At 33.8% G+C, this 21646-nt stretch overlaps 1 protein-coding gene across 3 annotated transcripts in view; it reads left to right on the top strand.

Moving 5' to 3' along the window:
- Nucleotides 1-21646, top strand: part of LOC116338789 (homeobox protein homothorax) — a 309164-nt gene that overhangs the window by 204762 nt on the left and 82756 nt on the right. For all 3 annotated transcript variants that reach the window (XM_031764266.1, XM_031764268.1, XM_031764267.1), the window contains one exon: nt 9765-9913. In XM_031764266.1, the coding sequence (XP_031620126.1) occupies nt 9765-9913 (149 nt within the window). The remainder of the gene's footprint in view (nt 1-9764; nt 9914-21646) is intronic.

The raw sequence follows: 21646 nt of genomic DNA on the forward strand, positions 1-21646 counted from the left end.
GACGGTGCTGATATTTAAATCAGTATAATGTCATAATATTTTATGTGAGAATGAATTTGTGTGCTGGGCATTGAGTCGCAACAGAATCATCTAAGGCCATGTTGAAATGCAAGCGCGGTTGTATTGACCGTAGTCAAAGGTATAGAATCTCTTGTCACATACAATATTTCTATTGATTTTTTTTTTTTCGTTTTTATTTTGTTGTATATTCTTCATTCTGTGGCCATTCGATGTTCAGTTTTCATTCTCTTGTTTCGTTTGGTCGTTTGGCGATGTAACTCATTTATTTAATTTTGTGTTCATCGCCTTCTTACTCCACAATCCATTTCTTTCTTACTTTGGTTTTTACCGCTCGCGCGATCAATTCGTCTCTCTATTTCACTCTTTCTCTCTCTCCTCCTCCTCTTTTTCTTATTCTTTTACATAAAATGTCTAGTTGTTCTTGTGCGATTGATCTACGAGATCTACAAGTTGAGTTATTCGATGAAATGGAATTCATGGTCAAATAGATTAAAATCAACCTGTATTTATGTTTTGTTGTCATGTATTTATCGAATTTTATATTCACTTTTGTCGATTTTCAGTTTGTTTCTTTTAATTTTGAATTTCTTTTATTCATCGCATTTTTAATCCATAGTTGGAATTAATCTATCGAGTTGATCGTGTATTCTTCATTGCCATTCGTTCGGATGCTTTTGCATTGACCTTTTTCTTCGAATTATTATAAATAGATTCCGAGAAGAATGCCGTTTTGTTTTATTTTTGTCAAAAAAAAAAAAATGAAAGAAAAGCAACAAATTTTGTATTCGAACGATTTAATTTGAGTTTATTTTTTAAATTAAGTTTTTCAAATCCAACAAAAGAAGACATTGTCAATATTTGTTAGTCCAGATTTTATAAATGACTGATGTCACTAAAATGGTTCTTTCGAATGATGATGATGGTGATGATGATTCATATTGGTGCTTAACAGATATTTGTATGCTGTTTATTGTGTTAAACATGCCATAATCGCAATTAACAACCAAATTTACAGCGGCTGGACAAAATATAGCACTACATGACTGCTTGTCGTTTTATCACATTATTTGTACTCATGCACTCATATGTTACCGCATACATGCATTATGATAAACAAAAAAAAAACAATTATCACAAATATCTGTACGTGAGACGAAAAAAAACATCAATCGTTGACATATAACATTATACCAAAATTATTATGATTTCGATTCAAAATTTGTGCTCACTCATTTCTAAATAAAACACATATTTTTTTTGTCATCCTGATCATCAAACTAAAGTGACATTTAACAACTGTCTAAAATATCCACTAAAATAATAATACCAATAAATCGTTTAGCGCATTTTTGATGTTAGCATGCTGGTGTGTGTGTGTTCGTGTTCGTGTGAGAGCGTATTAGTGTAAATGTTTGCACTGTATAACTTGAAGATCGTAAAAGAAACACGAGAATAAAATACAATACAACACGTGAAGGATTGTAAAAGAAGTGCAAAAAAGGCGTCATGTGAAATTTATTCGCGCGAGCTATAAATCAAATGAAAATTTATGAAGTTCGTTGCATGTGCGTACATTGTATGGGCCGTTGCTTGGCGTGCGCGCTCGCGCACATGTCTTCCCATTTGACACCGTTTGGCATAACACATGAATATATTTAAAATATGCACCCAAACATTTGTTTAGATGTTGTTTCTTGCAAGAATTAAGAAAGACCTCGCACCGAAATTATATATGTATTTATACGTGTGAATCATTCGATGTTTCAGCTGATATATAATTCACATTAACTTTAATTTAATTACCTGTAAATCATTCATAGTTTATGACTTGATGGCTTCGATGGCGATCACTAAATTGACCCTTGATGATTGGTTGTAAGGTTGTAACAGGTGCCGTAAATGTTATTTTGCGCAAATAAAATTATTTCTCAGGATTGAATTATCAATGAAATGTGTTCAAAACCACAATAAATGCAAGCCATCGACCAAGGGTTTGCCATATCGATTTTAAATTTTCTCATTATGCCGAATGAGATGTGAAAAACCATCAAAATACCCATTAATAAAATCAGATAATGATATATTGCATTTGCTCAAGAAAACAAAAAAAAAACATGATAACAATTCTAGTAATGAATGTTAAACGTCGGCTGCATTTCTATTCGGTGTTTGATGCTGATTCAGTTTCTATTGAAAGCGAAGAAAGTTTTTTTTTTGTTTTGACTTAGTACCATGTAATTTAATCTAAAAAGCAATCCGTATCCCAATACTGTACATACACATATAATCCTCTCGTCTGGTAATCGTATCTGTAAATATTTTAGCTGATAGCTATCGCAGATGCAGCATACAAACGCACAATTCAAACCAAAACTTATTCGATTCGTATAGATATGCGACGAAAATAAATGGATGACAAACGGACTTAATCGAATGAGGGAGACAACGCTCCCACATATACACATATACACCATTCAACATACCACGAAATGTAATTGCAATTGTAAAAAAAATCGCTTTTGCTCTCATTTTTCTGCCACGTTTTTGCCTCTCACATGAAAAACAAAAATAATGCGACAGTAAAACAGACAAAGAAAAACAACAAGAAGAGAGAAAAAAAAGAACAAACCAAAACGCCATTACAATCTTTATAATTACGAAAAAAGACATGTATCTTTTATCTCTTGTCTAATTCATTATAGAATTACCATCGCGTATTTCCAGCCAAAGCAATTTCCTATGATTGAACTTTCGAGTAGAGCACCAGCACAAGACAATCACCCAAAATAGTGGCATAAATGGTAAAACGTTGATCTGTCGCCGTTTAACGCAAATACAACGTCACCACCGATGTAAAATAGTGGCGGCGTCAAATGCTATAGAATAACGACAACTTTCCACTAAATAAATAGAGAATAAAAACATAATGCCTTTCGTTGTGCATGCGTTTGTGTGTCTATCTTCGTTCTATCCGACTCTGACTCCTTCTCTCTCTCTCACACACACACTCACTCTGCAGCTCGGATATTATGCGTGCCATAGTGTTACACATGGAGATAAATAATCCGAGCGCTCGATGGATTCGAATGTTCGTGCGTATATATGAGGCATTAACACGAACTAAACGGGCCAACGAACGAACAAACGAACAAACGGGCGACCAAACTGAAATGATTAATGATGCTATTGCATAAATACATTTAGCTTCTTTCTGTTTTAATGCGGTCTTAATGATTCTCTTCGTTTTAATTTATTTAAATAAAAATGTGAACGCTTGCGTATGCTGGATTTGGTGTTCCTGTACAAGAAGAACAACCGTCGCTGTATCTATTTTCACTGGAACCCAGTGCACGACTCTACATTTGTGAATGTGTGTGTGTGTGTGTTTTTTTTTCTTCATCCGTTTATTCTCTCGATGGAATTGAAATCCATCTCAGATGATGATAAGACCCGATGTTCTTTTTTTTCGGTACAATCTTCTAAAGAATGAAATCAAATCGAATGCATTTAGATGCATGACGTATTTAAAAAAAAACTAACCCCCAAACATTTCTCAATGTTCACATTGAATGTGTTGGCAATTGCTTGTTGATACAGACATTAAAAAAAATTATAATAAATGAGATGATTTAATTTTATTTGAATCCATTGGGCCATTCGGTTTGGGTGACATTTCTCACTTTGACGTACAAAGAAAATTCATTATGTTCGATTGACCGAAAACATGCATGTCGTGACGCAAAAAATGGTGCAAACACAAATTGAAATGTGTGATAAATCGATAGTGGTGCATGCTATTTTAGTATTTTTCATTCATTTTAGTTGTGTTGAATATGCAAGCATAATTTTGGCATGCCAATGCAATATATTATTGTATACTTTGAATAAACTAACAGTGAATTGAATTTTAAATCAAAATTTCCATAGAGAATCTTCAAATTGTGAGGAATAACACTTTGCTTGAAATCTATTGTTTTCTTGATTGTCGAAAGCCTTTTCAATGTGTCTATATTGTTGTTGTTGTTGTTTTATTTGTTGGTTTTGGATTTTGTTCGTCCCTACCGCGTAGTCTCGTTTTCATTGACGAAAATTTGATTAAAACTGATGCTCATTGTGTGCAACCATGTTTGCGTGCAAATTGAATTGTGCCAAAATTAAAATTTCAATACATGTTTTATTCATTTGGTAAACAATACATTTTAATGTCTACCATTTCATTCGATTGCAGACTTCTACATTTATGTTCAATTTTATTTATATTCGTGAAGAGATTCTAACAGCACGGACTAAGCGATAGCTAAAATGTGAATCGTTTAACTGCTAAAAATTCAATTCTCTGCATACAAACACTCGCTCACATATACGCACATTCACACTTCCCTCTTCATTGCCTTTTTTCATTCAATGAATTGATTTAGCAACAAAAAAAACAGAGAGAGAGAGAGAAAAAGAGAGAAGAAGCAAGAGTGCTGCATTTTCGATATTGCCGTCGATCACAGTGAGCGTGCTCTTTTTTTATTATTGAAAATCCTTTATGGGTCGTTGGAGTGATGGATTACTTTTCCTAGACGATTTTTTATTCATCGCTTACAATTTTGGTTTCTCTTTTATGTGGTGTGCACAAATGCTGAACGACCATCAGCTTTGGCAGACGGGCCAAATACAGCGACAAACAGCATTATGTAAAATGGAAATAACGCTGAATATAAATTTATATAGAAAAATCGGCATCCGTGAAAGGTTCAGGTGCTGTGGTATTTAGTACGCGCAATTCCTTACCATGCTTGAAAACGGGTTTGAACAACAATAACAGTTTTAATTTAATTTTGCTCAGCTACACAACATCTGGGTCATTTTTTGCTTGAAATTCATATCAAAAAACAGATTCTAAATCGTACACAAGTATTTCAGCATAATATCAAAACATTCTCTTTTTTTCTCATCTTCATACTTATCGGACCGAAAATTGTTTTTCAACACCCTTTTCGATTCAGATCGGAATTTGGTTTTTCTGTTACTTTCGGTGATTTTCTTTAGTCTGTCAACTAAATTCCGTTGTTCGTTCTAATATTGGCCAAAACGGATGATGCGGAGGAAGCAAAATCATACGTATGTGTGTGTGTATGTGTGCGAATGTGTATTTGTGGATGTGCACATTTGTTATATGGTTTGAAGACAGCATTATGTTGAAATGCGCAAACTGCTCGTGAGTCATTAACCATCACCCCAATTTTCTATTTGTTAATAATGCAATATCGCATTCATTCCCTTAATCTTATGCTACTGTATCTATCATGAGAAGAGAACGCAACAGCGATAATACATCAAAATTATATACAATTTCCTCCGTTGTTTGGTGTTCTTCCCTTTCGCTCTCATCATTGCTAAAATCACTTTGTGTTTACTTAAATCTCTACTATTTTTGATTTTGTGTGTTGACTTGGACAATGAGATGTATCAGTAGCTAGCGTTTGTTATTGATGTATATATATATATATATATAGGGAGCGAATTTCGAAAGAAGACTTGTTTTTTTGTTATTATTATTGTTGATTCTGAGATGCAATAAGCAACGCACGAAAGACCGATTGACTTTAACGCTGACTTTAGCCAACATTAATTTAAATACGTATGTTGTACGGCAATGTCGTCATACCCTCTCCACGTCTCTTGCAAATGGTTCGAGGCATCTTTGTTTGCCTCGGTTCGGTTTATTTATTTTTTGATACAATGTAGCCCTTTTTTTCGGTTCGCACAATGCACCGCTTGACATGGATCCGTTAAATTTTCCGAGACGAAAAATCTAAAGCTCAAAAGAATCTCTAATGCTATTACGCGTTATTACTCTGTTTATATAATAAACAAATTTTATTACTCGACCATTTTTGACGTTACCATACAATGTTCTCACATTTTTGAATGCGAACACTTTCTGATTGGATTTCACTTGTATGCATAAATTTATCTATGTGTCTTTTTCCATCTTCTCTATTGTGATGCTTAAAAATGTATACTTTTTTTTTTCGGCCACAGTACATTTGTTGAAGGAATCTTTCGAACGATATAGAAAAAGTGGAAAGTTTTCTTTTGTTTTATTCTACTATAAACACAAAATTGGATGCATTACAAGAGTATTGTGTGTACAGTTCATCTAAAATATGCAGTGCATGTTGATTACACATGGTTGCATTAATGTCGCACCAAATAGACTGCGGATGTGGTGGCTGTTTTGCGAACGTATGCACTATTTTCCAGTTTCCTTTGTGCAAATTCCAAAAACTTTCTATTCATATTTTATCTATCGAACAATAACCACGTGTCACCATCAAATGGGCTCAAGCAACATAAGTAAAAAACCATTGACTTCAGCAAAATCAGCAAAATCAAATAGAAAACAGGAAAAACTGTTACGAAGAGGAGAGAAAATGTTGTGTGTTCAGAGTACAGCAACCATAAATTGATACTAATACCAAATATATCATCGGTGTGCATTTGTTTGTGTGTTTGAAATGTGAGTGCGTGCGCGCATTTAAAACCATTAACAATGGCCGAGGGTGTCGAAATAATACGGTTTTAGACGATTACGTAGGCATTGCGTTTAATTTAAAATTTTAATTTTAATCTTAATCGGTTAATGTTGTTCGAAAAAGATACTGAGCGTTTAGAATGCGTCGCATTAAACGCGACAATGGTTTTATACAATGTTATTAAACACTTGCATTGGCCACGGCAATGGTAATAATCTGGTCTGGGAGGGAAAACAAGTAAAAGAGCGAGAATGAAGACGCCAACATCGTTCGTATGAACGTCGAACATACATATAACTATATCAAATGGTTGACTCTCTGGTGATTTTATACCAATGAATTTGAATAATAATTCATAATAGCATTTCATGGACAGGATGAACGTACAATATTACTTTGTGGCAAGTGTTTACATAATGTGCGGACTGCTAGCTATTAGATAGAGAAAGAGGATTCTAAATGCAGATGTGTCTTTGTGATATGGCACCAAAAATCAAAATTACAAATAAAAGAGAAACAAAAAAAAAAGCAATCGGCTTACGTGAAGGTGAATCAAAGAGACGAGCTGAGCCAATCAAATGTATATGACCCGGTATGGCCGATAACGAACTGAAAACTCATTGAAAATGTTGAACAAAAACGAAAGCATCATTTAAAATCAACATCGATCGGCTATGAATCCGGCACACAACGATCCAGTCATTCAGTGTAGCGGGTGCTTAGTAAAAGAATTGAATATATATTGTAATGATTTAATGCAAAATGAAATATACCGAACCATCCGCATAAATAAGATGGGCTTGTTTAGGGAAAAATTATCAGGGATTAATGTTTTCAGCTATTAAATTTGACCTTTAGAGATTTTTGTGAATGGTTTTATGCGTATCGCATCCAAAATCACAACCATATGAAATGAGCGCGAATAAAACATCGACCCGACACCGCAATCCAAGCATGAATTTCATTATTATTGTTGTTATTTATATAAAATTATGTAAATTTGCCACTATTTAATGTGTTGATCTCATTCAAATGTATTCAACGGGGCGACGATAGAGGAGGCGGCAGCATCAACAACGAAATGGCTTCATTTAGAAAACACGCACATTTTTGGTAATAATATCAGCACATGACAAATTCAATGCGTCAGGCTTTGTCCTTTTTATCTCAATTGGCATACGATTTTGTGATGCCGGATATTTCTTATTAAAACCATCATCAAAAATATGAGTTCAGGATTCTGTTCATTTGATGATTCTTCATACAACTAGACGTAGTCATTCACGGGATGAATGATCCCTTAAAATCGCAATAGATGCGAAAATCAAATCGCCAAAAACTTATAACATATTTCAAGTTGAAAATTTATTAGCTTAAGTGGTGATGCTGTGTGCAACATTGTCAACTAAAAATGCTCCGAATATTTTATTATGTTATGTCTGTGCATATAAATGGCTTTTCCCATATTTTCTCTAAATGTTATGGCCATTTTTGATTACAACTACAAGTCCATAAATAATTCGATTATTTCCTAAATCCATCGACATTTCGATGGTTTTCATTCTAATTATAATGGCTGTGTATTCGCTTCCATTTTGTAATTTGAATGCGTTAGTGGATTCGATCATCGTAGTTTTAATAAATGGATTTTTTTTTGCACTGGAAAATTAATTTGAATCTCTCTCCCTCTCTTTCCATCTCTTTCGGTTTAAATTTTCAATAAAACTATATACATTTTTATTTGCGATAGACACATACATGGATTGGCTTATTTACCTTTTCAACACATTGTTACTCGTGAATTTATTGGTTGTATTCGAGTTTTCGAATAAATTGCCGTATCTCAATTAATCTGTTCACAACTTCATAAAATGTGCAGCAAACTCTATTTGGGAGGGGGAGAGAGAGAGCGAGAGTTACTTATTTTCATTGTTTTTGTCACATATAATCACGCGTTCGAGCAAAGAATCCACACATCAATCAGTGCTTGTAAGTAACACTGCATCATTGCTGTATAGACAAATAGAGTCAGACACATAAAGAGAAAAAAACCGCAAAGAGAATATCGAATCGAACGCACGCACCGAATTTTATTACTACTAAACCATTAAAATAGCGATAAAAAAGCAATCTAGAATGTAAAAGCAGTAATTTTAAAATAATTTTTTCTTCTTATTCTTCGTGTCGATTTCATCGCGTGCATACACACACACACATACTTCGTGACGATGATTATGTGGACACTTGAATCATACAAACGTACCAAAACTAATTCAATCAAAAATCAAACGATATACGATGATGACGACGACGACGGTGAATGTATAAAGACTTACAAATGAAATGTATCGGTGAGCAATAGCACCCATTTGTGTATTAACAACACATTGAGCAAAAAAAAGAGAATATACATAATCATAGTTGTAATTATCATAATATTCGACTTTATCAAAAAGTCATAAAAGAAAGCTGGAAAAAAAATGTTGAGGATTAAGCACCCAAATGACTATAAAAAAGAGGTAATAAAAGTAATCGGAATAATTATGTTAAGCGCGACCGATACACATATATAAAACGCACACCAGGATCAAAGTGTGGCAAGCCATAAGAAATAAAACTCGCACTAAAGACATAAAACTATGACACTTTCGCCTCAAATCGTTGTTAAATACACAGATAAATTGCCGGTAAATCAGTTCGAGACTTTGATCAACACGAATATGTTATAGTTAATTTCTTTTACTCTCCAAGCAATATGTGCTTCTCCATTCGATTCTTCAGCTTTAAAATGTGTCAATCAATCATGCTTTTAAAGCGTCTACCATTTTATCATCAATTAAAAAAAAATTATAATTGCAAACACACGCCATAAGCTATGACCTTTTTATGATCGACATCTATATATTCAAATAATATTTTTTTTATTAGTCATAACTACTTTTTTTTACCATGTGGTCTGGTTTTACGATTCAGAACGTTCCGCATAGTTCCGTATGGTTAGAAGAAGAAAAAATATATAAAAACACTGTGAAACAGCTTTATATGTCAACAATATGAACAAATTATTTCGAGTCATCTTTCCAAGTTTTGCGGGATACGCAATTGAATCATAAATAAGCAAAAAACAATTATTGATGCTTTTTTTGCGTCTTACACATAAATTACTCGTCAATTTTATTAATTCATCATTCTTTTTCTTTTCATTTTTTTCAACAGGTGATGCAAGTAATGCTAGTATAGGTAGTGGAGAAGGTACGGGTGAGGAAGATGATGATGCCAATGGCAAAAAGAACCAAAAAAAGCGAGGTATATTCCCAAAAGTTGCAACAAATATCCTTAGAGCGTGGCTGTTTCAACATCTAACGGTAAGTACTCATATAATATTTTCAATTCATTTTCGACTTTTACATAAAATATAAAAAGTGGCATTTACTGAAATAATTTTAAAAATAACGTTGAGTTGAATATTGAATAGAAAATGTCAAATCACCGAAAACAAATACAAAGCTATAAGTACAATGAAAATATTCATTCATAAAGTGCAAATAGAAAATAAAAAAGGATAGACAACGGACCATGGATAGAAAAAGGATAACTTTTCGCCATTTGGTTATCATCAACTTTTGCTGACTCTACCATTCCATTGAACATATATTTCAAATGAAAAATATATTGCTATATGTATAAATAAGTACAAACGAAAGGACACTAATGCCAAAAAATAATGTTAAACACACACCAAAATGGAAAATCCGCAGAATCAGAGCCAATGTGTACACTGTACACGTATACACCGAAAAATATTTGCGAAAACTTTTGCGAAATGAAAATGAAGACTTGGAGGAGAAATCGCCATTTTCAGATTTAAGTCATAAAATTTAACGTAAGCTTAAATACAAATCAAAGTGCATTGGCGAGCATATCGTCCGGCCAAGAGATTAAAATGAAAATGGAAAGAATGGGCGATGGCATTTTGAAAAAAAAAGAGTTTAGCAGATAGAGCTAAAAATGCCAGTGATCTGAAATTGAGTCGTCGGACACAAGTCTCCGCACCAGAGACACATTTATATTTGAAAATTCGATAGATAGATGTCCCATGCAATACTTTATTTGCTCTATCAGATATAATAAAATACAAATGGCGAAATAGATGTCTAGTGCACTCCAATGTCGTTGTAGTTGTTGGTTTTTTGTTTCTTTTTTTTTCATTTTGCCTCTTTTCATTTTCATTCGGCTGTGGTATCCATTTTCCTTTTTCACGCTTTCTCGTCTCGTTTTTATCGCATACATTGTCCAATGTCCGATGTTCATATTGTTCACCACACTCGCTCTATCCAGTGATTTATGAATAAGAAGTGAAATAGAACACATTAAACGGCACATACCGCATACATTTACCAGAAAAATTGCACAGTAGATGCGACCAATAACGAGTTTCACATTGTGTTTACGTTACGAAATTCCGTGCATGAGACTAATCTCGAACAAAGAATGAGTTTTCATACGTTTTGTACAAAGAATTCGTCTAGCTTCAAAATAGATAATGACAATGCATTTTATTCGTTTTTTTTGTAGCCTTGTTTTGCTGTTGTCATTTTCTAATCCCTTTTCAATGGTTTCCACACAATATTCGAGCATTGTTACTCAGCAAAAAAAATTAATGCTCTAATTTATGCCATTGAAGTTACTACAAATATCATATTAATTGAATTGAATTTTCAAATGGACATCAATTGCACTCGTATATGCACAAATGACAAAAGTATTTGGCGACTGAACAACATTTATCGATCTACATGATAAAAATAATAAGAACCGAAAAGTAGACTAAACTACAGTTTCTAGTAAACTTTGCTGAATTGAAATGCTCAACATAAAAGATGAAAACAATAAATTTACGCGTTTTTTCAGTTCATCTTAAAATTCCATTCAAATCTATGCTACATCGATTTACTTTCATTTATTCTCTATTGATTGAGCAAAGGCCTGAAATCTGATTCATTTAAAAGCGAAACTCGGTCTTCATGGATTGGAATGTGGATTTGCAACAATCGTGAAAATGAATTTGAATTAGAAATATGATCGAACGCATGCACAAAACAAACCCCAAAAAAAGTCCAAGCAAAGCCACGAATGAACTTAAGATGAATGCGATCCGGTTGAATTATCAATGCCGCGATACATTAAAGTCGTTCGTATCAAAGTCAAAACCGGTAACTTAATCTGACAGCATTTACATTTTTCATACCGTTTTTTCTTCATCTCGTTTTTATTCGAGTCTGTTCTTTAATATCCTCAACACAACAGCTTTTCATACAGTCATCGTTTGATACAGTCAACATTTTTTTTACTATATGGTCATTTTTTTTCATACGATTTGACTGCGGAATTCATGAAGCCACACTTAACTTGTACAGTCTGTGTCGATTGCCCTCAGAGCAATACAAGCACACACAGGTGTGATCCCGTTGCACACTTATAGCACTTATATTGTGAAGCTGAAAATATCTAAAAATGTAAAATAGACCAATCAAAGCGACCCTTTTGAATGTGGTAAGTGAAAAAAAAAACAACAACCAAGTAAAAAAAATGTCAAATTTACAACAGACTTTAATAATCTCTTGTTGCAATTGAACGCTTGACGTTGTTGAGGTCAGGCCTCGAATCATTCGCGCACAAATAATTATACCGAACACTTTTGATCGCATTTGAGGATATACAGACTAGATTGAGTCGAACCGAACTCATTCCATTCAAAATGAAAATAAAAAAAAGCACCTCGTTTCGAACGAGACTCAGGCGAAATAAAAGAAATAAAATTAAATCCCAGATACCTGTGGTGCGACGATAAGATTTATTAAATTGAAATTAACTTTGGACATTTGTTGTTGCCGGTGCTAACGTCTTGCTTTGGGTAACCCACAGTAAAATCACTGGCATCGATGGTGACTCTTGGTGTGCTCAGCACAGCGTCTAATAATAATATATAAAAATGCGTCAATATGCGCGCGCGTCAGAAGAAAACAAAAAAAATCTGCTTTTATCATTTTATCGAATCTTCGACGCGCCATTTTCATGCATTGTTTACTTTGAACCATATGCTTTCCGTCGACGCATCCACAACTAGCACAGTTGAACGACACTTAAAAAGATTCAAATTGTGTGCATTTAAATGACGGCATTCATGATACAAATTTATATAAATTTATTTCAAAATCCATTTAAATGGATTTTGCTTGGTTTGTGTGCACTGATGTTTGTGCAAGGCTTTCGATCTTTTCTTATGCTTTACATGAAAATTTGAATATGTCTTCCGTGCATTTTTTTTCGATTCTTGTGTTGTTGTTTTTTTTCCTTCTTCATTTCATTATCTGGATGAGACACAGGCAATATTACACCATGTAAATAGCATGTTCACATAGCAGGAGATCATACTCATGCTGTTTCGGAGAGCGACTTATTCCAATAACAACATATTTTTCATTCCTTCTTCATTCTTTAAATTATCAAATGGGATTCTGAAGGACTTTTTCTCTTCTTGCACACTGTCAAATGGAAATGGACATTAAGTAATATTGCTACAATTTGAAGAGCGTTTTTTTAGCATTGGTCGTGCATCATAATTAGAACGAAAGCATATTCTATGAAAAATGCAATTTGTATTCATTCTCAAGAGAACGGTTTTAATGCATGCAGATTGTGGCCTTCACTTTTGGTTGTTAGTTTGCCAGCAAAATTTCTGGTGTACACCAACATAAAATGAAAATAGTCGCTTATGTATATAAAAAGGTGTTGGCCTATCCTTTTAAATTCATTTGAATTTGGCATTTAAATTTTTTTAGCTGAATGGCAATCGCAGAAAAAATTCTGTTGCTCACAAGGTACTCTCCACAAAAAAAAAAACATATCTAATGTAGATGTTCTCTTAGTTTAAATGGGTTTATAAAAGATGATGATCACTAATATCCAAGCTTATTATTTTCATTTATCCATTCATTGTAATGCATTATTTTACCATACACAGAGCATACAATTGTTGAGCTTGAAGCATTGATCCATTAATGTGAAGTGTACAATTATAATACCAATAAGAAACTGAGTTTTTAATGGAATTTTGTTTCCAAAAAAAAAAATTATTATTATTAAAACATTGCTTGGTTTGTCGATTGTTATGCGATGACGAATAATATGAAAGCTCAGAAAAAAACAGATATTTTACGAAATGAAAAATCCAATGTAGCGAATGTAGCTTGAAGCTACTCATCGTATACATTTTATCATACTAAGTCTGGTGTGTTATAATCCGTATATTTTTACAAGTTCTTTCGTCCAGAAATTGGCGATCCGTGCATATCATTGTTGTTATTATACGCAGTGAACAGCGAGAAAAAAAAGAGCGAATAAATTGCAAGGCACAAAGAAGAATGAAATGAAGAAAACGAAAGCAAAATGGAATTAATATGGTTGAAATACTACTATTTGGTCATTTCTGCAGTACATCCTGCATTGCTTTAATGATCTCCACCATTTTCCGTTCCATCCATACATACGTTCGTATATTTTTTTCTCATTCTGACTCTCGCCATTTCGCTCTTTTTGTTCATTTAATTCTCTCTTCTTTTTTTTTTGGTTCTCTCTTTCTGCTCCGTTCAGCAGTGTTGGCGCGATTTCGATGAATTCGAACCAAATGCATGCCGTGTAAATGTGCAATGAACGACCGGCGAATTTATGAAAAGCAAAATGAACAAAATAACACAATACATTGATAGAATGAAATAAACAGCGAGAAGAAGATGATCAAAGGGGAATCAGTCTTTTGAGCCCACTTACTTTATGTTTTATTTTTGTTATTTTTTGGTGGAATTTCATCCTGAATGTAAAATGCTGCTTTCTGCTCCATTTCCATGTTGTTCGTCACTATTTTCTACGCCTTAAAAACGAATTTTCGTCGCAGTAGCGTACGAAAAAAATAATAATAATCGCAACAAACAAAATAGCTTCAACTTATTTACTTATATACTTTTATAGTAGTACTTATATATGCAGACAGTGACACGTTTATGAAACAAGCATTTGCAAAGCCAGTGAAATATATAATCCGATTGATGTCGTAAAATAACCTAGACGTAATCCCACTTTATTAAAGCATATGTCAAATGATATAAGTCCATTGTGTCAATAAACTGTGCAATGCTTTTCAACGAAATGAGCAAAATGATGAAGCGAAAAAAAAACGAAGTTACAAGCAAAGCCTAAACAAAATCGAAAATGAGTGATATTCATGTGGATGGAATTATTTAAATATTTTCATTTTCATCAATCACCTTTACTTTTTTTTCTTTGCTTCAATTCACCAAATTTGAAGGAAAAAAATCATTTTTGAAGGTGTCGATTATAGAATTTTTTTCAAGAATAAAACGTTTTTGAAGGTGTCGATTGAAAATAATTAAGATGACATTTCATGTGAATATAAATAAAAAAAATATCAAATGAATTTCTCTAATTTTTTCCCCTGTCCATTAAATCACAGGTTCATTGTGATCCACTCATTGTGATCCATCGTGATCGTTACAATTGTTCAACTGAAATGATATATGTACCGAAAAGTTGAAATTGAGAATTGTAACCATAAACTTCACTTATCTGCTTGCCAAAACGATAGAATCGTGTGTCAAATAGGCCATTATCCTATGACCGGACTATGATTATATGACTCAACGGTTTGCACGAGCATTGAATAATATTAAGTGGTCATCGAAAACCGTATTTCGCACATTCAAAATGCAATGAAATCCATACAAAAAATATATATATATATATATACACAAATTGGCATCTAAGCCGTTTAAAAGTTGCGATTTGTTCAAAAACACATTCAAACTATGGTAACATTGACCATTAGGATGTGTGTTTTCAGCAATAAGCAACTAATGTTCGAAAAATGGCCTAGGCAACGACTATATCGGCAAGATAACAACTTTGGTTTAGGGTAAACGAAAATTCGAACATTAAGAGTTTTCTCGGATGAATTTAATATTTCCGCTGAAGGAATGTGTTTTTTTTGAAAGTCTGGTCATTTCGACTTCGGATACCCGATAGAATCTTTCGGAAAAGGGTTTCTTTATGACATCAAACCTTATAAAATTAAAGTAAAAGATAAATGAAATGTTATTTGATCAAGAAAAGCTTGAAGTAAGAGAGAGAGAGAAAGAGAAACAGAGAAAAAAAATCGTATATACGGAAAATAGTCGCCAACAACGACGACACGCATACATACATGAATGTGGATCGAAAAGACTGAAAAAAATAAGACACGACGATATAGATGGAATGGAGCGAGGAAGAAAATTGCGGAAGGAGATATGGAACAAAATGAAATAAATAAGAAAGATGGGTAAAAATGTGATACGGATTCCACATTACACTGTTGCTAAAAATTGGAAAAAGGGTAATGCTCGTAATGGTGCACACTTGAAACGTAATATAATGGTTTCTTTAATAGCCAAGAATTCCGTATTATGTAATGTATAAATAAAAAGAGATTCGCATCTTAATTTTAATGATAAAAAAAGCAATTTCATTGCCCTATGTATTGTGCCGGCGTTTGTGCTATTCGCATTTGTTCCGTTTGCATTCATTTTTTTTTTTTTTGATTTTTTTCTTTATCATTTAAATTATCTCGTAAACCGAACCAATTCTTTTCTGTGCTGTATTTATCTTTTAAATTGTTTCACTATAACTCTTTTGCTTCAGCATTAAAAGTCGGTGAGTCGATTTCATATCACCTCACTACACCTCACCTTTTCAACAGTTTTGGAGAAACAGAAAGATCAATTGCTTTGCCAGGCTCTCGCGATAATCATGTGCACAAACACATACGTCCAAACAAATATATACGCTTCTTTTAAATGTCACCATCAAAGTTCACGACATTATTTCCTATTTCCTATTTGTCTATGGTTTTTACTTTACATTTGACTTTTTTACATACGTTTACATACAGAGTATCATTTCGATTATGCAATCTGACTATTAGAATTATTTAACTAAAACAATTTATGATGATATTTAATTATTAATAACACAAAATATCAAATGTAAGAAAATGTTTGAGTATTGTCACGTATTGGCCGATTAATTTGGTAAAACAGCTACATCATTCCCAATTGAAACATCTTTTCCATACAAATATCGATATAAATATTTGTGAATTGCTTATATACGCGTCGGCCATCGTTCGGCCAATAAGTTATCGAGTGATAGTCGTGTGTTTATTCGTCGAAAAGTGGCCGAAAAATTGGTAGTGATCTCATACAGAATAGAAACGATGAATTTGTATCCTAGATACTTTCTTTACCGTTTAACTAAATACACCCGATGGAGATATGGGGGCATTCATAAACAAACAACGAACATAAAATTAGAAAACATGCGAAAAACAGTGGAGTATATGGATATAACACGAACGCTATCAATGACCATGCTAGGTCTAACACACCAATATTAAATAAGAAAAAATAAGACGTAAAAGTCTTTGTATAATAAGTTCATGGGAGAAAGCAATGTCGAAATTTGCAGCTAAATTACCATTTTCCAATAATATATTATTGCAAGATGTGCTCGAGTACAACGAGAGCATACAACTCTCCAGCACACATGAAAATTTCCCAATACATTCTACTTAAATATTAACGCTTTTGGTGTTCGGGGAATTCTTAAGTGACATTTGAAGCGTAACTTATTTTGAGTCCATTCGTATACATTCTCTTCATGATTTTTTTCCCTCTACTCTCTATCTCTCTCCTTCTCTCTCTCTCTCTTTCTCTTCGTTTTACCGCCCTATTTCGTTCGCTTCCCACTCTGATGAGGGTGTAGATGTATAAATTTTAGAACAGTAGTATTTTATTAGACAAATTTGTAGAGTGCATTTTTTTTTGTGTGTGTGCAAAATAAACACGTTGAACAAAGATGCGGCATGAACATCACAACGATGTACTTTGCCAAATTCAACTAGTTGAAGGACTTTTAATTCTAACATTAAAACTGTGGCTCCTTTTTTTAATACTTTTTTCCATCCAGTTGATGCTAAAATATGTTGCGTTCAGGAGAAAAGTGGTTCCAAAACATTTGTGGTTTTAAGTATTTTTGGGGACTCACTTTGGTCATTTCTTTTAAAATATTTATAGTGAACATTTTGCTAGTGGTTGCATTAGCAAAACGATCGAAACGAATTCCGTCAGCAAATGTTGAAGATTAAATTATTTGATTTAACTTTTGAAAATTTTGTTGTAGATTTAATTTGTGGTAAACCGTTCACAAGTATTTCAACCGTCCAAATCTATGTTAAATTGAAAACTTATGTAAATTTCAAATATGTATGATAGAAGTTAATACAAGCTTTTGCCTATCTCGGTGATGCACCATAAATGCATTACGCGCGAGAAATGAACAGAGAGAGTGTGTGGGTGTGAGAGAGATAGATACGAAAAAAAAAACGAAATGTTTGTTTGGCAAATATTTTATGAGGAAAATTATGCGCGCACACACACACATATGTAGCCATCATATGGAGGCCGGTTTATTGGACAAACATCAAAGGTGTGTTTGTTTTCGTGTTTCGATCGGCAGGGGGTCGTATCATTGCCGTTCAACTTTTTCTCATGTTGTGGATTCGCTTTTGTTACAAACACTTCATATGTCTGTCGTTCATTCCATGAATACTGCAAATAACAAAAAAACAAATTATTATTTTTTTTATTCTTCTAAGCGATTCATATTCTTCATTTTTTTCTTTCATCGAACAACATGCACATGCATAGTACTTTTTCAAGCGTTTTCATTTGTTTTCGAAGCAACAAAGAGACAAATAAATAATGCCAGCGATATAAATATGATAAGGGAACGATGAGAAAAAAACACAATAAATACTTTATTCGAAGCAAAAAGAAGCGGTTTCATTTAAATTAAGCCACAATGACTTTTTTTTGAATTTTTATTTGAGAAATAATGCCATTTTGGCTAATTCTCTGGCTTAATTTCTTGTTTAATTTCTTCATCATAGTGCTTCCATCGTCCCCAATGTTTGTGAAAGAGCCGTCCTTACCATATAACCAACATATCATAATTTTAAATAAAGTAATTTAAGCTTCAAATTACAAATTAATAAATTTTATAAGCAGCGATTGGGTGTATGCGCGTTGCTCGCGCCGCGACACAAATGTATTCAAATTTCTGTGGATGTATCAGTCGAAAATTGGTTTGTATTTGTGTGTGTATGTGTGCGTATTGGTGACAGCGCTCACTGATTGTCAGCCCAAACACGTTGAATGAACGCATCTTGGTCAATGTTGTTTTGTTTGCATTGCCATTGCCGAATGAATTGTATTTTGTGTGTCGCATTCGATATGTATTTACACTGTATTTCTACACGAAATTTAACTAAACCTGTTCGAAATGCTATGCAATAATATTCTCAACCGCACACTCACTACCAAACTTCTACACATCAAATTGCCAATGGAAATTGTATAGAACGCGAAAATGAGATCACTCATACCCCCCAAAAGTGCTGCATGTATGTGATATTATTTTCGAACAGCGTGGCCAATATGGCAAGCGACAATGTGCAAAGAAGACGATGAAAAAAAACATACACACACACACCGTGTTTACTGTACGATTGTAACTCAATGTGTCGAGTGATTTATTGCGGGTGTTAGGTTTTAATGAAATTGCAGCACGAGAGAGAAATGTACTTTATGAAAATAAATAGTAGCAACAACATAGCGACAACCATAACGAACAACGACGAGGCTACGGTACACTGAATGGTTGTTGGTATATATCTTTCATTCTCGCTCTTTCATTCACTTGGATCTTTGTGTGTGGCGAGTGGTGTATAAGTAGCACGTTCTCGTCGCACTCATGATTGTTCGATTTTGTGTTCCCACACATTCACAGTTATAGTCATCGTCACAGCCATAGTTGTAGCCCACACAAAGGATCCACACAATCGGTGTGTATTTTTTGTTGTTGTTGTTGTTGCTTTGTGTCGGTCCTCTCCATGCATAGTATAATAACACGCGCAATCGTTCGTTCTCGTCTAACTTAGCAATGCACGTATTTAAATTAACAACAAACATACACACAGATTGTAGCGTACACAAGCTTTACCTATTTTACCCTCGACTGTCACGTGACAGTAATTACCGGTGGATGATTATTTTTTCTATACTTTACTGCTTGCCTGCCGTCTTGTTGTTGCTTGCAGTTTGCCTTCTAATATTGAGTGGAGTCGTTGTCGCCGTCGTCGTCGTCATCAAAAGCGAAAAGTATTTTTGATATCCTTAAATTTACTAAATAAGCAATGGCAATGGCAACAATAACAGCAAAAATGAAACACCAACTACCCGACGAGCATAGATAGAGTGAGAAAAAGCAAGTATGCAATCGATGTGCGTTGGCTAGAGTAATATTTTTCGGAGCTCAAACATTTCGAATCGAAATGCTACCGTTCATCACAATGGTTATATATAAGAGGGTGAAAATGCGAAAAGAGGTTATTATGGCGGTATTAGCTTTTTAAATTCAACATATTTCTGTTTGGGTCTCCGATGATTGTGCTAAAATATTGTCACTAGTGTATTCCCTAGAAATTTGACGCGTTAAGTTCACTCACAACAAACATTTATTTTGATAAATCAAGCAAACTTCAGGTTTTCAATAAGACATACACTTAAAATAAATGAAACCCAGTGCATGGTGTACGGGTGTTTGTCACACAGCAGCACATGCCAATAAAACAATGGCATCATATCATTGCCAACACTAAAACATGAAAACCAAAAGCAAACGACATCAAATTGATTCGAAGGATGTTTTCTTCGCAATGGTCGATCCTGAAACGACTACGTCGATTATGTTGAATATTTGATTTTTTCATTTTCGAAAAAGCTTTTTACGAATCGGTTCGATACGAATTCGATTTAGTTATTCAGTTTTACAAAATAGAATCGCTTTGTCTCGATGCTTGCTTAAATTTGGCCAAATTTCTAATGAAATGAACTACCTGAATGTGCTATTTAGAAAGAAGTTGATAATGGAAAAAAAAAGCTTGAAGCGCCCGAAAACAATTTAAAACGAACAGAATTATAGCAATTATTGTCACTTTGTGCGCATAAAAAATGCATGAAAAAATGTTGCCGCTTTGAGAACGAACAAAACGAATTATCTCTGGTTCATATAAAATGACATTCCTATCGACCGATATGGTTGAATGCAAACTCAATGGCAAAATGGGCAAAGTTGCAGAAAAGTCCAAACCAAAATCCCATACATTATTTACGATTGTGAGGCTATGTTAACGGAACGGTTATATTACATTTTATATCTCATCTGTAATATTATTAAATCAAATTATCCCTAAGTTCAAAAAATCCAAGGGATATGAATACACCATAAGCCATATATCCGGTTGATTTTGGATATGGAGTTTTCGTACACAATTGGCACAACGAGTGTTTTCTGTTGTATTTTGATGTGTTCGTTCAGAAGCAGGAAAAGATGAAGAAAATACAACCAAACCCACTTTCGACTAGCTAGACATCATCGCGTCCACTCTATCGTTTCAGTCCATGTGTTCGTTTTTACATTGCTCTCAAATTTGGCTTGTGACGTGCAGCCAGATTCACTGACATTCATATTTTAGCTCAGCAATCCTGAAAAGAAGGACCTTATTCGAAGAGCGATAGTACATGTTTTTTTTTTGTGCCTACTGTATTTTTTTCTGTAATTCATACGCGAAACCATAGGGATAAAGTTTTTGAGCCAATTTAGCATGTTTTATGTGTACAAATGCCAAACATGTTCTGCTTTTCCTATTCAAAAGCGGAAATAAATCCGAAATCGGAAATGGACTTGTGGCTACCAAATTTTCTTGGATTTGTAACTGAATGCGTTCATATCTCTGGCTTACTGGTTCCAATGCATGTTTGTATTTTGATCATAAAGTATTTCCGTTATCTGTGTTTGCACGATTTTTCGGTCCCCTTCAAAAATCATACCAAATGCTTCGTTATTTCGGTGTACACGAATCTTGA

This window comes from Contarinia nasturtii, unplaced genomic scaffold (assembly GCF_009176525.2).
Source record: "Contarinia nasturtii isolate CC-2019 unplaced genomic scaffold, AAFC_CNas_1.1 Cnas_scaffold_414, whole genome shotgun sequence".
Taxonomy (NCBI): Eukaryota; Metazoa; Arthropoda; class Insecta; order Diptera; family Cecidomyiidae; genus Contarinia; species Contarinia nasturtii.